We start from the raw sequence: 17,157 nt of genomic DNA on the forward strand, positions 1-17,157 counted from the left end.
CAAGTTTACTGCTTGTGGTTTCCTATGAAAGACAGTAGGTGTTGAAGCAGAAAATTTGGGGCTAGAAAAGTCAAATTTCTTCTGTTATAGTTTTGCATCTATTTATCAGAAATAGAATTTTTGAGATTTCAGAAGAAGAGAAAGTATGAAAATCAAGTGTTGAAAAAATGGAAAATTAAACAAGTGCAGGTTAAGAAGTGTGATTTTGAAATATCAGAAACACTGAGAAAATCAACCCTCCCTCACCATAATCAGATATCCATGGCAATCTCCAGACACCATTTTCTTATACTAATACCGGGCAACTATCACCCTGAGGCCATGTTTGCCTGGAGTCTTATGTTGCTGACTGTGAATGCTGGATTCATTGCAACTATCACCCTGGGTCCATGTTTGCCTGGAATCTTATGTTGCTGACTGTGAATGCTGTTTTCTTTGCAAAGTGGCTGTTCAGTGCACAGACTCCAAGACAGATCCTGTCTTTGAATATTTTCCTGTGCTTCAATGCAGTATTTCATTTGCTGCCTTTATTCTGTTGCCCTGCTCCTATATGGCATTAATTTTTGCTTCAGTTAAACCTGGATTATATCGTGTGTATATTTGCATCTTTTGATCGACACTCATTATTTAAGTTTGCTGCCTGCTTTCTTATTACATCAGATTTTGTTTGACCGCAAAACCACTAATTGGAGTGGATGTTTTCCCATTTAATTTTGTTGTTTGAACATTGTGGCTGTGCTGTGTTTAGAAGATACTAGTTGTGAATGAGAGACACAGGGAAAAGATTTCAAATCGTTGACCTGTGATCGATTTTGCAGATCCAAGGCAAACCCTTAGAGGGGATATCATCCTTTTCCCACCACATCCATCATATCCACTTACAACTCAAAAACTTTGGCTGTAGCATCGGGGAGGAGGCCCAGGCATTCTTTGCGCTGTACGACGCCAAAAGCAACCACTTTATCAGGTGAGATAAGCTTGTCCCAAACCTGAGAGCCAATAATGAGATGAAGGTTTGTGGTAACACCGTCTGTCTCTTTGTGAGTCAGGCGTTCTCCTGATGATCCGAGTATTATTGTCCAAAACTTGAAAGAGAACCTGTAAGGAAAACTTCTTTTCTCTGATTTTTATCTGTTCAGATAAGATCCAAATCGAATGCAGTGTCAGTTGTCTTCAGAGCTCAACTATAACAAGCTTAAAAAGGCTTTTTTTCTGTTCATGCCAAGATGCAAATTCTGAATGAGCCCTTGCCCTGTGTTCACAGCTAGCCATTGTCTGGCATGCACAGGGGGTTTATCCACCATGAACATAGGGTGAGGGTTCCTCTCGTTTTCTCCGTTTTCTCTGAATGACGCAGTCTACATTCAGAATTCGCACCTTGGCATGAACAGAAAAAAAGCCCTTTTAAGCCTGTTATAGTTGAGCTCTGATGACAAATGACACTTCGTTCGATTTGGATGCTTCTGTATTTATTGGAACAGACAAAATCTGAGAAAAAGTGTTTTACTCAGAGGTGCTCTTTAAGTCAACCAGTTCCCTTCATAACTCCAGTTGATCTTACATGTATTACCACATTTAGTTTTGGGATATTGCCTGTAAAAATCTGAATATTGAGACATAGCAAAGTTGATGTATTTCCAGTAACTCTGCTTCCATGTTGATGTGGTTTGACTGTTTCTTGTCTCTTGTTTCCAGCGAACGATATCTTGCCAAGTTCAACAGGCTGGGTGTACCAGACAACATTGACAAGATTGGCAACTTGTGCACCATATTCTGTGTAAGTTATGATTTTATACTAAACCTTATTCATGAGGAAGCCATTTTTAATCTTGTTGCCTGAATCTGTCGTACAAATTAGAAACTGTTGAATTGGGTGGTATCCAACTGTTTCGGGATTGGTGGGCAATCCAAGGCTCTCTTTACTTGGTTTTCAAATTATGGCCATAATCACTTAAGTACACTGTACTTTCACATGCTTTCCATGTACCAAGATAACGGCCCAATTTGAAGATGGATTGGTGTGGATAAAGCTGTTTACTTACAGACATAGGAAAGAAGAAAGTTGTCCTCCCTTGTTATAAATTCACAGCTGCCCAAAACAGCTGCACAAAGGTGGAGACATTTGACAAATGGGGAAGTCAGGTACCTTTAACCACTTGACGCTGGATGACGTGTAAACAAACACACTTTTCCTTATTTGTTCCACGGAGGACGTGTACACTCTTTTAAGACTTTGTTTTTCATTTCCGCGGTTGACGTAGTAATGTGTCGTGATTGGCTGCGTCATAAATAATTGCAATTTCGAAAAAATTGTAGGGAAAACCCCCCCCAGCAGCTTTTTTGATAAAAAATATCCGACGTTAACTGGCTATGAATAAATAAATGATTAGGCTGAGCACTGATACAATTAGCTATTAGTACCAGGTTGAAATTCTTTTTCTGCCAAATTCCTTTGTTCTAGTGAAGTTCTATAAATTTGTTTCTTGCTGATCCATGTTTCTTCAGGATCTAAGCACCAAGGACTTGGGCCGGGACTTATATCTGACCTGCCACATTATCAGAGTTGGAGCCATGGTACCAACCAACAAGAAGCACGCTTCCAACTTCAGGAGACCTTACGGGTGCGGCGGTAAGTTGAGAATGTACCGAGAGGCTGGCGGTGATTGCGGGCATGGGCAGAGACTGATAATGCCCCATTCAGAATATTGCAGGAATGGAGTAAGTCTGTGAATGAGACATAAATTGTAGCCAACGGCTACTGCTATGCACTGTAACAGTCCAATTGCAGTATTCAAAGCCATAGCCACAACATAGTTAATTCAGACGCAGCGTTTCTCTTGCTACATCCCTTTTTGAACAAATTGTTTGGTGACCATAATAGGAAGCCATCACTCTGAAAACACCACGTCCTTGAGCAGGTGGTACATGCAGCATGATATGTACCTTCAACCAATCTATTATAGGGTGAATATGCCTGCTTGTCTCAGGTTGAAGAAGGCATGCAAGAGTGGTAGCCTCTCCTCCAATTAGCCTATTGAGGCCCTCTTAATGTACCATGGAGTCTGACATTTTTGTCTGAAGTAACCATGGTAACTATGAAGAAACTTGTGCTGTTAGACCAGTATTTATGCTGACATGTGTGAACAAAAAACCCATCATGAGTTCATGTACGTATGGCACGTGTGTTTGAACGTGCATTGTAAAAAAGCATGCGTTAATGGGCCTTTCCCACAAAATATGCAAATTAGACGTGCGCTACTACCATTGGTTGGCAAGTGCGGCCGTCAACACTGTTGGCGTGGTAGGGGAGCTGCTCTAACCATAACCTGGCACGTTGAAGATCAATCCAAACCGTATTACAGCCTTTGTCCGATATTTCAGCATGCTTTTCTCGAAACTAAGTGAAGTTTTTAGTGCCCTGCGTTTGGAAAGTAACAGTTCTTTGTCGTTAGTTTGGCAATCGTGTCAAACTATACTTGTACAGAAACGGCTTGTATGTGCTCGTAGCTACGCGCACAGAGCTTTGTATTGTTATGTCATTGATCTAAGCAACTTTGCCAACCAGTGGTGGTTATGCGCATGCACCCGGCCTTATATGGGAAAAAGTCCATTGCCTGCAGTGGGCGGGGCTTACTGGATCCATCTATTCTCTTATCCTGTCAATCATTGGCCCCATTTCTCCTCTTGTTTTATATAGTCATCAGTTTGTCGCCCATTCTGTCCGAAAAGATTGATGACCAGTCCACAACAAAGGACACCGTCATGAAGATTTTGTAAGTAAAAGAGTTTGTCCTTGTCGTTTGTTTGTTTCCGTAATGCTGGCCTGAATCATATTCCGATGCAAATTCCCCAAACAGAGAGTATAATTTAGGGTCTTTGAAGGAAGAGTGTCCAGAAAATATACACAAAATAAGTGTAGTCGTGTGTACCGGTGTAACAATGTTGTTTTTCTGAAACATTGCATAACTGTGAAATGATTTGCCTTTATTTTATGTTTAGATTCATGTGAAAGAATGTTGTACTGAGTAAATGTTCAATGTTTCATTGGTTTTTTTTTTTATAGCTGTAGGAAGTTTTGAGCCGGAATGCATTTGGAGTAAGGATTTATTCTAAAAGACAAAACTGGAAATCCTGCCCCCGTTTGACATCTGTCAATTCATTCGTAGAATTGACCTGTAAACTTCGCCGTCTTCATTTTGATTATCTTTCAACAACAGCCAAGGATCCTCGGAAGCTGAGTTCTTCCAGTTACATGAGAACATCATCCGCAAGCATGCCAACAAGACGGGCTCGACCAGCACCACCAACATCGGCATCTCGCTGGCAGTGCGCATGCTGCACGGCCACTTTGACCAGCTCAAGCGCGAGATGCCGCTGCTTTTTAGTAAAGGAGTCCCCACTACGCGCAAGCTGGGATTCTCTGATGTCATCATGCCGGGTAGGAGCTCACATTAGGAGACAATGAACACAAGTAGTCTTTCTATCATAACCTACATGCACTTTTGGGATATGGGTCATTCCACGAAGTTCGGGTACAGTTTGTGACGGCGTCCCTTGTTACATCAGTGAAAATAAACATCTTTTTTCCCTGCATGTGGATTCTAAATTGACATTGTTCTAAATCTTGCTAGGTTCTTGTAGTGATGGGCTTCATCTTTGCTGAATAATGATGACTTAATCTGTTGTAATGTGAAAATTAACGGCAATAAAAGTTACCGATGTAACAAAGGACGCCGTCACAAACTCTGCCCGAACTTCATGGAATGACCCATATACTTTTTTCAGTATGTTTACTTGTATCAAATTTGATTGCAAGTGTCTGGTTTGTGATATCTTAGTCAAGGGATGTTAAAAGCAATTTTTTTTTATCAACATGGCTATTTTTAAGACTTTGAAAACTTTTCCCATGATGGAATTTAATTGACCAATTCTACATGATTGGGAGGAGAGAACTGAGTAGATCACAGTTGTTTGGAATTCATTCATTTATTTTTAAAATAATGAGAAAAAGTACTCAGACAAAATCCAGTCAATGAGGGGTTGTATTCCGGGAGTGAAACCTGTCCAAAACAAGTGCAAGCATACCTGATAATTTCAAAAATGTTTTTATTTCTGATTTTTAGCTCTATGCTTGATTGCTCAACTTTTGTGGATCATGTTGTGTTTCCAGGCGATGTGAGGAATGACCTATATTTGATGCTGGACAGGGCGGAGTTTGAAAGGGGGCGGAAGACGGCCAGCAGGAATGTTGAAGTAACCATACACGTTATAGATGGCTATAACAAGAAGATGGTAAGCGCCAGTGGTCACCTGACCCAAAACGGACTATTGGACTATTACCAAAAATGTGGACATTGATTTTGTTTTGTTAATGAGACTGGACAACTTTTTAATGTAGCTCTGAAGATTACTATCTTGTGGGGTCACACTACACTTGTTTTTGTGTTTTTCAATCCGTACACATGGTTTAAAGGTATGCGCAGTGGACATAGCAATAAAATCATGGTCTCTTGACCATGGATGTTGAATTTAAGGGTCCTTTTCAGAATCTCAAGCCACGTCCACTTTGCTGAGCGGCATTGATCTCCGTGTTCACCCACTATCAGCCTGACCCCTCTTGTTTTTCTTATCAAGGTGGTACTTTTACACAGATTCGAGGATCTACTGAGAAGGCAAATGAAACTTGACACTTGTTACTTTGCTGGTTATCCAAATTACAGAAATGCATCTGGTTGGGAGGCGATGAAAGTGACACCGACGAGTACCGATCCACTATCTATTACCACACCAACCAACCCCACTGGTTGGAGAACATCCGTCTCAGCATTCCCATGGAGAAGTTCAAGGACACCCACATTCGGCTAGAATGTCGCCATTGTTCTACCAGTAGGGGGGATCGGAGCCTGTTTGCCATGGCCTTCATGAGACTCATGAAGGACGATGGAACTACTCTGGAGGACAGTGAGCATGAACTGTTTGTGTACAAGGTAATTGGGGATCTGAGTCCAGTTTCTTGGGTTCTGATGCTAATGTCCTTGGGCAGGGTACCTTATCATGAAGTTTCACCTCACTGAGTTACCTGTTTTTTGTGTACAAGGTAATTGTGGATCTGAGTCAAGCTTCTTGGGTACTGATGCTAATGTCCTTGGGCAGAATACTTCATCATGAAGTTTCACTTCACTTAGGTACCTGTGTTTTTGTGTACAAGGTAATTGGGGATCTGAATCCAGCTTCTTGGGTTCTGATGCTAATGTCCTTGGGCAGGGTACTTTATCATGAAGTTTCACCTCACTGAGTTACCTGTGGGAAGAGGGATGTGCTTATCACGGTAGATTCAGCTTTTTTGTGCCTGAAATAATAAAATGGAATTTAGAATTGGTTGTAGGTTTGATTCATCGTGATAGATTGATAGTAATACAAATTATAAAAGTGGTTAAATGGGTTTATGTAAAAAATTCAAAGAGGAAATGGTTTTACGACTCATCTGATTTGTGTCTTCAGCTCTGACTGAATTGGACTTGCAAATTTAAAAACCAATCATTCAGAACAGAAAAGATTTTTAATATTTGGCAGTCTAGTCAGCATGGGTATGCTTTACAAGGTCAAGTCCCAGGTTTGGTTATATGTCAGGTCGAACATCAGATCACATACGATGATGTCACAGGTCATAGGTCATAAGTTTGAGTTACACATCAGGTCGTGTGTCGGGTCACAGGTACTAAGTGAGGTTACTGGCGAGATAAAAAGCCCTATTGCAAGTTATGGCTGCATTCGATTGTGAGCTCACCACGAGTATTATTCCTGAGTGTGCAAACAGCTGGAGTATGACGGTGAGCGAGAGGGTATCCTCTCAATCAGCCGTGGGTGTACTCGTTATCACTTGGTTATGGCACGATAACGTAGGGGGAAATTTTTACCCTTTACACTGTGTGATGCGCACACAATATTGTCCTGACTCTCCGGGGGTGTTGATTGTAAAACAGGCAACCATAACCCAGGTTACATGGAGTGTTATCCATGTAATCCAGACCACCACAAGTCCTTTCAGAAGGCCAGTTATAAGTTGCAGATTACGTAGTTATGAAGGAATGCTTGGAGGGGACTCAAGGACTGGAATTGGTTAGAGCTGAGATCGCAAGGAGTGACACGACATTGAATTAATTATAACAGGGGAACCATGATGTCATAGTCCAGTTGGAGAAGTTTGGACTTGACTTGACGACGTTCTACCCACTTGTTCTGCTTTTACACTTTGCAGTGTGCGGAGAACCAGGAGTTCCACGACCTGTCCTATCTAAACCTGCCATTCTGCACTCAGGAGATTGTCACCAAGGCTTCCCCCGTCTTTGGCACTGGCACGTACAGCAGGAACATGAAGGAGTCGCTGTTTGTCAGAACTATCATCTGCTCTACCAAGCTCACGCAAAATGGTAATGGTTGAATACTCACAATTCTCAAATATGACACAAAAAGGAGACCTGTCATGTCAGGAGTGTTTTTTCCCAATGGTTATAAATTTCTGCAAGTATTTCAACACCCAGAAAAATGTTTTACACATTTGAATAAGTATGCAAGCTCTCTGGTCACAATCGAGTCACAGCTTCCGTACTGATACACACAAAGAACAGATTGTGGAGTGCTCAGGGCATGGTGACAATCTGAAATCATCTGGGTAACACTGCTAATGTGATGATGGCCCCCACTACCGTGTTTTGTTCCACCTTGTTGAAGGAAACTGCAAACTGAGCGATTCTTACGAATAGTTAGGAACCGTGTACACGAAGCCTCTCCTTCCGTTAGCCGATCTCCTTGTGTTTTTTTCCCCATATACATGCATGCCATTGCAATTTGGAATTTGTGAAGTCTCAAGCATTTGTCAACCTTTACAAAAGCCTCCTACCGTATGTTCTGTGCTGTAAGATTATGTCTGAGACCCGTCAATTATACTCTCTTCTTTACACCCAAACTGTTGTAGAGACAACACTTGATCCAGCTGAATCCCTCATCTTTGGAACTCATTCAGAGGAGATCAGAAACAAATATGTCTCACCACATTATTTCAAAACTGATCTGGTGTTGCTCTTGCACCTGTACCACTGAGTTGAGTCCATCCAGACAGGTGGGCATTATCAGTACAATTGCTGCCTTTTACTACAGCGTCTCTGGATTTGTACACCTAAGTGGCATCCAAGGGAAAGCTGAGGTTGTCACGTGCAACACGCTACGAGTAAACATGATCAGACCATCTGCATACACAGGCACTGCTAATGGGCTAAAATCTCAGAATCAGCTTAGACTTGGGCTGCATCCGAATCTCTTGTCTCGAGCTAGGTCTAGGTCTTCGCTCCATCGGAAATGCATGGAGACGCGTAGACAATAGACCTAGCCGTAGCTCTGGAAGCCCGTTTCGGACACTGCCTTAGTCCAGCTGACAGTTAATTACACGTACATGTACATTAAGATAATCCTCTGTAATCCAATACAAAGCCATAGAAATCTGCAGAGGTAGACAATGCGCTGAATTTGAACTCAGCCATTGCACATGGCCTCTTGTGGTTGCAAATGTCTCTCGAGGGGCATGTCCCAGAGAATTAAGCACTGTGAGGTCGCAGTAAGAAAAGTCAAAGAAATGCTGTTCAAACGTCTCTTGAGAATCAGTGTGCCATGGCACTCGGCTGTATCTTGAAAGTGGGCCTCTACATCTGGCATTTTCTGAAAATCAAAACGTTCAGCCAAAAATAATATCAAGTGGTCAATAAGGATGTGTTACAAACACAAATATTGACAATCACCGCTGTTAAATGGAATGTTCCATTAGCTAGCAGTAAATGGCATGCAGCGTTTAATGGATTGGTAGCACAATATCAGGACGTTGTGGGTGACACGGCGGAAATCTTTGTTTCGGAGGTAATAGATGACCACATTGAGCCAACCGTTAGTCAGGCTAGGTAAAATGTATGTCAACAGAAGTATAATTGGCTGATGGTGATTGCTGGAAAGAAGAGCCAGCTGTGGGACTAATCAGTGGTAAGAGGCTGAAGAAAACTGCTGTCAAAACTACAAGAAGAATAGTTTTCACGGTTTTGTTATTTGGCCGCTCTGGAGAATTTCTTGGTTGAACATTTTGATTTTCAGCGTGGATGCGTCTTGCATGGTAGTGCGAAATCAAGATAAGCCATGCAAACGTTGCAAGAATAAAGAACAAAGTACCAACTGCTATGAGGATATGCAAGACCTGTCCAACCACACCGGCATATTCAGTAAACAACATGCACGTCAGTGTATTTTTGCCGTACTTTGTTGTCCAACCTGATACAAAGCCACATGAAATTACTATTAGTACGTTCATTGCCAATGCACAAAAGATAGCAATTCTTGCCCGCTTCACAGTCGTAAGAGAAGGGTAGCGAAGTGCGTGAACCACTGAAATGTAACGATCCCCTGTCAACAGTAGTGACGTTGGCGAGCTGTGGAGAAGAATGCTCTCAGTAACTGACAGCACTATGCAAAATGGGTCGCTGACATTCTCAGTTTCGGAAATTGCCAACACTGTCATTGGAACAGCTCTCAGGAGCCCAATTCCAAGATCGGCAATCGTCATAGATTGGAGAAATACTTACGTCCTTTCCTGGATGCTGTCAACGTGCCTCAGAACCAGAAGACAAAGTGGGTTGAGCGTCAGAAGTAAGATTGTGGTTAAGACCAGCATGATGCATCGGATGAAGTTGTTCTGGATTAGAAACTCAGTCATTGGTGTTGTAGAGGCGTTAAATGTCTGCAGATCCTTATTAGATTCTGTTGAATTCATAGTTCGATTCAGACTTGTAGTCTCTTTCACAAGAGTTTTTCACTCCAAGAAAGTGGACCCTTTTCTGCACAATTTGAATAAAGTTAGAAATGCTGTACTCTTTCAAAGACAATGCTGGTGTCGTTGCTACTGTGAATTGCACTGTGTAGCCTAGATGGGCAGCATCATGCTTGGAATAAAATAGACTGGGTGTGGCTCATTCATATGCAAATGAAGTCATGTGGATGAAGATAATCAATGATTGGCCAGTCCTTGCATTGTCAAGGTCTCCCATTGGCTCCTTAATATTGACTGTATACTTTTAGGTATTAAAACTGATAACTGTCTCAGTTCCATTTTTTGTTTCCGTTTCATTTTTTGAGGGCAGCTTTGGCCGTTGGTTCTATTCCAGTTTATTGTTTTTTGTCACAAGCACAAAACACATCCGAAGTTGCTTCATGAAAATGTTTTCTAGAGTAGCAGCATTGAAGGCACGCTGTACCAAGAGCAGAATATAGCTGGCTTAGTGGTTAACGTTCTAAGAGATTTATTACCTGTCCATTTTCAGTTTTAGGAGATCTATGCAAAGAAGTTGCCACTCTGATTCTGCGAGTAATATTCTTTGTCAGGCACAAAGTTTTCCTTCACATTTAATTGAAGTACATAAAGTAAACACCTGTAATTTGTCAAGAAGTTGATCAGTCTTTTGCAAATACAGGCACGTAAAGTGTCCTCGGATCAGCTGATTTCCTCTTTTGTTCACTTCACACCTATGTCATTGAAAATTTAAAAACACTCTGCAAAGTCCTGTAAAGACTGGAATTTCCCCTTTTTTTGTTAAAGTCCAAGTTGCCTGCAAATATCTTCATGTCCTTTGTAGATCTTCTTGAAGTTGCAGCTCATGTCTAAATGATTGAACCATCCCTTTCTTAGAGTTTTCTCTGCAGAAACATGGACTACATAAATTTATAAATAGTAAAAATGATGCCAAAAATTGGACAGAATGGTGAGATGGGTCACTTCTAAGGGCAATGGCTGACAGAATTGCCCTTGAGAATGGCCGAGTGCTGTTTGTGTGTTCATAGTTGCATCTGGTAGAGAGCCTAATTCATATGCAAATGAAGTCAATTTTTATTGAATGATGATCACTCAGCCCTGATTTTGATGTGGACTTTGATTGGCTGCTTGATATTCTCAACTTACGGTACTGCTCGGGATGTAAACCGGTAAATTTTAGCCCTAGATATTTACTTGGTCGGTGACATTCAGTTGCAATAAAGCCAATCTCAGTGTGCATTCTACTCTGTGGTTGATAACCGGTCGTTTTCCATTTTCAGGTGCATCTGAAAGTAATATTGCCAGTCGATCACAAAGGCTATCAAGCACTGTTATGGTCACAGTCGATCACAGAAGGCTATCAAGCACTGTTATGGTCACAGTCGATCACAGAAGGCTATCAAGCACTGTTATGGTCACAGTCGATCACAGAAGGCTATCAAGCACTGTTATGGTCACAGTCGATCACAGAAGGCTATCAAGCACTGTTATGGTCACAGAGCAGAAGTGAAACACCCACTGTGTTTCAAGAAGTGGATAAATTTATCCAAACCAGAAGCAGTGGTTTTTCATTATGGAAGGATGGTGAAAATTACCAGCAGAAAATTTAGAGTTTAAGTCCCCGACCCCTTTTTTCTCAGAGTATGTTTTGCATGGTCCTGAAAATGTTGAAAATGAAAAAGAAAATAATGCACAGTGCTTTGGAAGGAGATTGGCAAGCAGTCAAGTCAGGAAGCTGTAAGGAATAGCCATACCCCTGATCAATCTCTGAATCTGATACCTAACTGTGCTGAGTGGCCATTACCTTTCAGTCTTCCTCCTGGGCCTGCTAAAATGGAAGATGCATCCTGAGAACCTCAAGGAGATTCTCCACAGCATCACCAAAGTAGGAGGGCAGGAGATTGTAAGGGTGAGTACTCATTGTCACAGTCCTCCTTACTCGTCCAAGCAGAGAGTTGAGCCCGTATAAATTCTCTGTACAATTCAGTGTTCAATAAAAAGAAGTATTAAGGAACAAAAAAGAGCGTTTTATACTCTTGGCTGCAACTTTACCCTGCACCTGTACAGCGTGCCCTCTTTTCCAAGTGAGGTATGCACAGGTGTGTCTTAATTTGGCCATTTCTAATTCTGGTGAGGTGAGAAATTGAACACAACCATGACAAATACCATTGTTCTCCAATCTGCCGAGGGTTTATTCGATTTTTTACAGCATTGCCAGTGCATTCTTACAATTTTTAAAAATGTAGTTGCCGTGAGTGTACTTTTATACGTACACTCAAATGTTTCATCATCGTTCTTCCCAGGCTTGCCTGCTTAGCCGTTTTAGAACATTTTTGTGGTTTCCTTTCTGTAAATTAACAATATTGGAAATAAAAAATAATAGATTAAGGAGAAAAAGTGGTTAAACATTGTTCAAATTTGCCAGGTTCTTCAAGACATTTTGGATGCACTGTTTAACATCCTGGATGAGAGAGCCGAAGACTTTGAGAAGGATGTCTTCGATGCCTTGGTCTACATCTTAGGCATTCTTGGGGATACCAGATTCAAGTCTTTTACTACCGTTTTAGACACCTACATTGAGAACTTCTTTGCCAGCACCCAAGCTCACAGGTAACCATGGAAACAACGAGCAATCATACAAAAAATGGACAAGGTTTCAGACGTTTGTTAATATCCCCATCAAATCAGATCCAGATCTTCCTTTTGCTCAAGTTGTTTCTTCACCGACCATCTTTATCTGCCTCAGGTTTTTGGTGAAGCAACTGAAGCGCTACATCGATAATTCCATGATTGAGAAGGCAGAAATTGTAGTCAGCACCCTCAAGGCTGTGCAGAACCTCTTCAAGTTCATCTTTAGGTCCCACGTCTTGTACCAGAAGTAAGATTAATGAATGAATACGGATTAAGCAAATTTTCTGAGCTAATCTAAAAATAGAAGAAACTGTAAGACTTGAGGCCGTGCACGGTGGAAGTACCAAATACAAGAAGGTTTGTGGTAACACCTTGCGAACAATAGACCTCTATCATGGGGCAGCCATCTGGCTTTCTACCATTGAAAGCAATGTTACCAGACTAAGGCTAAAAGGGAAGACAGTGTATTCCCTTTTTTCAATATATGAAGTTGGCTCACTATTGCAAATGGGTCTTTAGGGAACAAGACCACCAGCAGCATCATCATAAATGTCTATTCTCTTGTATGCATGTGTGGGGTTCTTAAAAACGGACCAGAGGTTTCACTCGAGTCTCTTTCTCTCCTGAAGCCCAACAGAGCACACTATTTGAAATGTCAAGTGAAGCATCCGGTTCATATTCAGAACCACAGCCATTCACCAAAGAGAATTGTTCACACGTGTGACTGTAATCAGAGCATTGTAGCTAAGACCCACCCTGAAGGAAAGTTAAGAGAGAAATTTGGAATAAGAAACAGAGATCTGTGTGATATTGTAAGATTAATGCAGTGAACACATCATGGTGTGAACAATTCATGTCATAGCCTGATTTGCTTGGAGTTTGGGGCAGGGCATGGTATATGAAATCATGACAAAGGGCTTGTTTGCAAGTGGTGGAGACAGCAGAATGAAACCTGGACCGGCTTTTCTGGTCAGGCACTCAAACTTTCATCATTCCATCACTCAATCTGGTTACCAGGGCAACGGGTGATTTGCATGATGGTAACATTCAGGACAGCATGCGATGTCTGTTTGGCTCCATGAACAAGTTGATGACGCACACTGAAGATAAGCTCCATCTACACCAGGTAATTTTCTACCACTCCCCACCCCGCAAGATCACCGCATCACCCTCCCCCCCCATTCCATCATTCCTGGATCCCCATCCCACTCAAACCGTCATGGCTACTTGAATGTCACCATGTACCAACTGTCTTGGAGCTGAAACACGGAAGAAACTGTCCAGCAACTTTGCGTAGTATATGTACTTATAAGCCAAAAAATTTAATAGGATCTTCCATTCCAGCACTCCTCGTTTGATTTACTGTTCGGCCTTCCTTCTTTCCTTCCAGTTAATTTTGCTGAAGAACTTCAGCCACATCTCCACAGAGCTGAGGGTCATGTACACCTCACCAGAAGTCAGCCAGTTCATCATTGACCTCCTGGAGCACATGCCTGTCAAAGACTTACCCCCAGAGGTCCTGAGAGCTAAGCTCACCTTCCTGTCCGAAACCATCAACAGCAACCTCTTCAAGGAATCAAGTGAGCTCCATCCACAGCATCTCAGAGATGATCCTAAAAATGTGTCGCTTTTAGAGTTAAAGAGCATAGTGTTTAATGATGCAAGGATTGTATTGATTTTTATTCGTAATCCTTGGCACCATGACTCTACCCTGTAAAACCAACAGCTGTACTTTGTGAGCAATGTACAGGCGAGCCACCGTGTATTTGCACAAGTCTTGATGCAGGCAAAGAATATACCGTTCGTATTGAGACTGGACAGCATTGGATTTTTGAGGGTTCAGAAAGCATCTTCATAAAAATCCAACACTGTTCTCAGAAAAGATTGCTTAGTGGGTATATTGTGTAAGCAGATAGAGAGGTCTGCTGGGAACCAGCTGAAATAAATGTATACACCATGGCAAATTGGCTGGTAACCAGTGTTTTTTTGCTTTGCAAAATTTCTGTTCTGGTCATCTCTGACACTGGTTGCTTGAGCAGGAGTTCAAGCTCCATATGTCTGATATTTTTTTCAGATTTTTGCCCTGCCCAACATGCATTTTTTTTTAAACACTGTGTACTCAGTGTATGCCCCCGAAGGCTTGTGGAAAAAACCACAAGTGTACTTGGGTGGGACTCGAACCCACGACCTCCTGCTTACTAGTGCAGACGTCTTAACCACTCGACCACCGAGCTTGTCGGTGTCAGATGGCTGGTTCGAATCAGGTGTAGCAGCGGGTAATCAGAAAAAAATTAATTCATGTTATGTGTTTTGGGAAGAAGATTAGCAATTTGAAATGTGATCCCTTTGAAAAGGTTGGCACAATTGTGTGTTATGATGAATGACGACTTCACACTTCTCTTCTGTTTTTTTGCGTCTGGCTCCTTGTCACTCTGACCTCCAGTGTCGAGGAAGTTCCTGCTAGAGCCTTGCGTCAAGCAGCTGCGGATGCACATTGAGAACAGGGAGGAGTGCAGCATGTGTGTGGACATCTTGTGTAGCATGCTAGCAAGCCTCTACAAGATATCAAAGGTCAGTCGGTGTTCAAAAGATGGCAAGGTTTATGGGGAGTCATCAGTGGATATAACTCCACAGGGTATAGATTGCCAGAGTTAGATCGTCAGCATGATTGCAAGCTTCTACAAGAAAACACTGGTATCCTGTGGTTGGCAGTTTCAAAGATGGTTTTTAGTTATGCAAAGTGTCCAAAATATATGTTTGGATTTAAAAAATCATTGGCATCCAACTCTTAGGATGGACAGGTTGTGTTTACAAAAGGGTACAGATTGGAACCTTTAACAGCACTTTTATGACAGTGATTTTGCATTCCCAGATATGGATATGTTTTGGTTTTTGGATGTTTCAGTCGGAATCCGTAGATGCGGATGTCAACATCATGGTGAAGCTGCTTCTTGGAAGCATTCTCAATATGATCATGTCGCTGGATAGGAAGACAAACACCGTGGTAAGTGTCTTTGTTTCCCATGTGTGGTGCCGCCGAAGCAGGCAGTGTTGCGGTCCAGTCCACGAGTCCCTTCATGAGTCAAGTCGCAGGTCTTTCCGTAGGACCGGTCATGAATAACGGGTCAAGCAATGGGAAAGAAATGCTTTGGTCACAGATCATTTAAATAGCTTGTGACTTGACTTAAGACTGAATGACTTGTGATAGACTTGTTATAGGGACTTGTGAAGGACTTGACTATGGCACTGGAATCTGGAACCCTGAGAACACTTGATATCAAAGTAATTCAACCCATTGAATATTCATTCAATTGAACCTTGTATTAAATTCTCAGAGCGTATTTCTGGCTAATGTTTAGTTTGACAAGTTGCAAAATGTTTTTACTTATTTCTTGAGAAATTTGACCCAAATTTCAATTGCTCCTAAAAGATCTCGTTTTTCCCTTTTGTTTTGTTAAGAACCTATTTGGCTTTTCAAACATTTCTGCTGTTTCGCTTGATGCCCCAAATAGTTCATTTTCATTTGACAACTGAGGCTAACTAAATTTGAGGACTTGTGATAAGAAAAGCTGTCTTGTTCCGCACATGTGTCCCAGAATGAATGTGCCAGAAGATGACACATACTTTCATTGATCCTCCTCCTGTCAATTAACTTGCAAGGTTCTGTGTATCTCCTGTCTCCTGGATCTGCTGAGGCTGATGAAGGAATCCCACTACCAGGATCTGAAAGCCAGCCTACGAGACCGGGAGAGGCATCGGGACTTCCTCAAGAGGATCCTCAGGGTCTTCAAGGAGCTGTCTTCCCGGGAGATCTACCCAACAGAGTGGATGGCTATGAAGATGCTAGCCAGCAGGTAACGGGAGGGAGCCGTCAGTCTGGTGTGGTACTTCCAGACCCTTGACCTCAGACCTTCACCCCTCACCCTTACTCTAAGATTTCAATCTTGCACAGTGTGGTCAAGTACTTGTCAAGTACCAGTTGACTGCCAATAATTGAAAGAGTTAGGTGCTATCGAACCTGTAGAATGGAGGCATTGGACAGTAAATGCACAATGATAAGATTTCAAGATTATTTGATAGCCTGAAACTATAACAAATGTCCTCAAGTAGAGTACTTGTCGAGTTCTTCTCTCCTTAAAACTTGATATTACCAATCTGAGAATGTGAGAAGTCTCAAATAAATTGATTTTGTAATTTTACCCTTGTGCATTTGCCACCCAATATTCACAGTCTCTAACTTTGGTAGACAGAAGTTTTCAGGTACAACCATGTTTCTCATGTTTGAAGAACTCTGGTTCTGAGTAAATCCAGTAGTCAGAGTCTTTTTGACATTTTGAACAGCGTACTCTGTTCATTAATAGACGTTATACCTGAAAAACTTTTATCTTCTGTTGTATTCTACCGGGAAAAAAAAGGTTTCAAGCCATCTTTCTTCTGTCTTGTTCACACCAACCTGTTCAGTATTTGACAGTCAACTTGGGAGTCAAAAAGTACTCAGTTACGACACCTTGCCTGCATGGTACATGTACATACCGTTAGCACTGTTACATCCCGACTATGCCTACCGCTCCAGCTGTGTCCATGGTCTATAGGACAGACTTAACTGGGTGGGTGTAACTGTTGGTCTACCCTGAGCAGGCCTTGGACACAGTTAGGATGGACACAAATGGCCTGAGAATGTT

The 17,157-nt window shown here is 41.9% G+C and overlaps 1 protein-coding gene across 8 annotated transcripts in view; it reads left to right on the plus strand.

Annotated features, from left to right (window-relative positions):
- LOC110983956 (dedicator of cytokinesis protein 3-like) overlaps nt 1-17,157 on the plus strand; it is a 64,737-nt gene that overhangs the window by 16,322 nt on the left and 31,258 nt on the right. For all 8 annotated transcript variants that reach the window (XM_087136053.1, XM_087136059.1, XM_087136055.1 and 5 more), the window contains 16 exons: nt 819-967; nt 1,696-1,777; nt 2,506-2,629; nt 3,698-3,773; nt 4,218-4,438; nt 5,171-5,292; nt 5,721-5,987; nt 7,259-7,430; nt 11,656-11,753; nt 12,270-12,454; nt 12,591-12,722; nt 13,493-13,601; nt 13,866-14,055; nt 14,919-15,046; nt 15,381-15,479; nt 16,136-16,329. In XM_087136053.1, the coding sequence (XP_086992179.1) occupies nt 819-967; nt 1,696-1,777; nt 2,506-2,629; nt 3,698-3,773; nt 4,218-4,438; nt 5,171-5,292; nt 5,721-5,987; nt 7,259-7,430; nt 11,656-11,753; nt 12,270-12,454; nt 12,591-12,722; nt 13,493-13,601; nt 13,866-14,055; nt 14,919-15,046; nt 15,381-15,479; nt 16,136-16,329 (2,348 nt within the window). The remainder of the gene's footprint in view (nt 1-818; nt 968-1,695; nt 1,778-2,505; nt 2,630-3,697; nt 3,774-4,217; nt 4,439-5,170; nt 5,293-5,720; nt 5,988-7,258; nt 7,431-11,655; nt 11,754-12,269; nt 12,455-12,590; nt 12,723-13,492; nt 13,602-13,865; nt 14,056-14,918; nt 15,047-15,380; nt 15,480-16,135; nt 16,330-17,157) is intronic.

The sequence above is a fragment of the Acanthaster planci genome, linkage group LG04, assembly GCF_054643075.1.
Source record: "Acanthaster planci isolate LZ-2023a linkage group LG04, COTS_SCS, whole genome shotgun sequence".
Lineage (NCBI taxonomy): Eukaryota > Metazoa > Echinodermata > Asteroidea > Valvatida > Acanthasteridae > Acanthaster > Acanthaster planci.